The 2933-nt window shown below is 41.7% G+C and overlaps 1 protein-coding gene across 1 annotated transcript; it reads right to left on the bottom strand.

Moving 5' to 3' along the window:
• Positions 1–1609: 1609 nt before the first annotated feature.
• LOC102919750 (olfactory receptor 8D1-like) lies at positions 1610–2545 on the bottom strand. The gene has a single exon (XM_006992584.2). The coding sequence runs from the start codon at positions 2543–2545 to the stop codon at positions 1610–1612; it is 936 nt and encodes a 311-aa protein (XP_006992646.1).
• Between the last annotated feature and the right edge of the window lie 388 nt (positions 2546–2933).

Here is a 2933-nt window from a genome sequence, read left to right as displayed (position 1 = left end):
CTCTGGTAAGCCATATCAAAGCCATGTGTATGTATTAAGTTCTCTTCAGGATATATCCACAATTCCATCTCCTCTCACTGCCTTTGAATTCTGACTCTTCTTCTTTTCACTTTCATGTTCTTTTTCCTTCATATATTTGTAGATTTGTCATTTAAAATATGGCTGTAGGCCACTGAGGTGGCTTTGTAGGTTAGGATGCTTGTCATCAAATTGAAGACCTGATTTCCAGGACTCACATGGGAAAAGGAGAGAGCCAACCCTCTCATCTTGTCCCCTGACACTCCTTTCATGGAACCCCTCCTTCCACAAATCAATAAATGTGATTTTTAAAATTTATAAATCAGACCTGGCTCACATGAGACCTCTAAGTTTTATTTGTCTTATTTTTTTCTTAGTGCTATTTGCGAAGAACACACACACACACACACACACACACACACACACACACACACACACACACACATTTATATGTATACTTATATGTATACCAGTAGGTAAGAAAGTTATGGATACCCAGAGTCCAAGGAAGATGCTACGTCCAGCATGAGATATCTGAGGAAAAAAATCTATGTCCACTATGCTCTTATGTCTGTTAACTTTATTCATCTAAGACAAAATTCTATCCATACAGCTCCAGCTCCGTCAGGCATTCAGGGCAGGAATAAATCTAGATACATCAAGCTCTTTGTCTGTCCACTTTATTTCTCTGGGATGAAATCCTGTCTACATAGCTTCAGTTCAGTCCTGACACTGAGTTCCTCTTTGTCCTTTCTTTTGCTGCCCTCTCATAGTCCTGCTAACAACTAAGCTCTTATGCTTCCAGCCTCATCCCGGTCCTGTTTCTTCATCCTCCATCTCTACTTGCTCTCTATTCCTGGCTTTGATGACCTCCACAAGAGTTCTGCCTTACCATCTACAAAACCTCTGTGTTCTTCCCTTCTCCCTGGTAATGCTGTTCTGTCTCCTCTACAGAAAACACCTGTTTCTTCTTCCCCTCCTCACACAGTTCTCTGCCTCCTCAGGAATTGCTCTATCCTACCTTCCACCTTGATATGTAAAATCCTTTTTCTCAGCCAATTGCTCTGGAGAGCCACTAGGCCTCAAGGCAAGGGGATGGTCTGCACTTCATTTGCACAAGAAACAAAGCTATGCATCTACTGCCTGCTTGGCTTTGCCTGAGTCACCTTATCCAAGTACTGGCCTGAACAGGAAGTTCACACACACATTCTATGGGAATTGTGACCACAAGGAATTCATAACAAGTCACAGCTAAATATTAAGCTGTGCAACACCAAATAGTCCATGCTAGATGGCTTCTCACCTTACTGACCCTTGGCCTGGTCAAGGTATAGCTTTAATGCACAGCTGGACTCCTGATAACATATTCTTGTGGCTTGCCACAGAAAGTAGGCTAGAGAGACCAAGGAGAGTAAAAAAAACACTGTGTTGGGAGCAGGGACACTAAAATGGGGAAGGAGGTTCACCAAAAATAAACCACACAGACATTTTATATTAAGATGACCCTTCAACTTGAAATAGTATTCTTACATGCAAGACAATTTAAAGGACAAAATGAATGTTTAAATTGCTAGCTTAAAGGTGCTGTTTTCTATACAGACTGAGAGAATATCCCACCATTCACAAGTTTTTTTATGGCGTCTTTGACATCTTTGTTCCTAAGGCTGTATATAAGGGGGTTAAGCATGGGAATCACTGTGGTGTAAAAGACAGAAGCCACTTTTCCCTGGGTTGTGTCACCTGTAGATGGTTTAAAATACATGAAGATGATGGAGCCATAGAAGATTCCAACAGCTGCAAGATGGGAACTGCAGGTGCTAAAGGCTTTGGATCTGCCGTCGGCTGAACGTATTCTCAGGATGCTGGCAAGGATGAAGGCATAAGAGATGATGATGGCAAACACACTTGCAAATACATTAAATCCAACCAGTATCATCACCCAAAACTCCTTGGTATAGTCTCTTGAGCAAGCTATATTCAGAAGAGGGAGGATGTCACAGAAGTAATGGTGAATGATATTAGTTCCACAGAAGGAACGGCTGGATATGTAGCTGGTATGGACCGTGGCCCCAAAGGCCCCCATAGCATATACAGCAGTGGACAGTAGCACACAGACTGTGTGAGACATGATGACATTGTAGAGCAAGGGGTTGCAAATGGCAACATAGCGGTCATAGGCCATGACTGTTAGCATGTAAGAGTCATCAATGCCGAAGAAAGAGAACAGAAACAGCTGGGCCATGCATTCAGGAATGGATGTGGAATTCTTCTCTGATACAAAGTTCACCAGCATCTTTGGTATTATAACAGAGGAGTAGCAGAGATCTATGAAGGACAAGTTACTGAGAAAATAATACATGGGTGTGTGAAGCTGAGAGCTAATCCTGATTAAAAAGACTAAACCCAAGTTTCCCACCATGGAGACCACATAGATCAATAGAAACAGAGAAAAGAGTGGGATCTGGAGCCCTGGCTGGTCTGTTAACCCCTCAAGGACAAATAAGGCAGAGTGATTTCCTGGGCTCATTCTTCTCCAGCTGTGAAAAGTTGAGTGGTTCAAAGGAGAGAGGCAAACATTACCGAATGGTAGGATTTAACAGTTTGCAGTTTGACAAATGACATATTTTTCAACAGAACCCAATTTTATGAATCTAAACTCAACAAACTAATAGTACTTCTTTGAGTATCATCTACCATCATGACTATACTTCATTTGGCTTCATTTTTATTACATGCATTGAGAAGTGAAACACATTGGATTTCTGCTTTATTTTCCTCATGTGACATTTAAGTGTGAAACTCATGTTGTCTCTCCAAATGAAGCTCTAGCTTTTCCTGTAAAAGAAGAATAGCTCTGTTATTCATGCACCTTCCAGGAGCACCTGCTCAGACACCTTCTTCCATTGGGTGAGTTG

This window comes from Peromyscus maniculatus, chromosome 7 (assembly GCF_049852395.1).
Source record: "Peromyscus maniculatus bairdii isolate BWxNUB_F1_BW_parent chromosome 7, HU_Pman_BW_mat_3.1, whole genome shotgun sequence".
NCBI classification, from domain to species: domain Eukaryota; kingdom Metazoa; phylum Chordata; class Mammalia; order Rodentia; family Cricetidae; genus Peromyscus; species Peromyscus maniculatus.
Note: the sequence above shows the minus strand (reverse complement) of the source record. Positions and strands in the feature narration are given on the sequence as shown.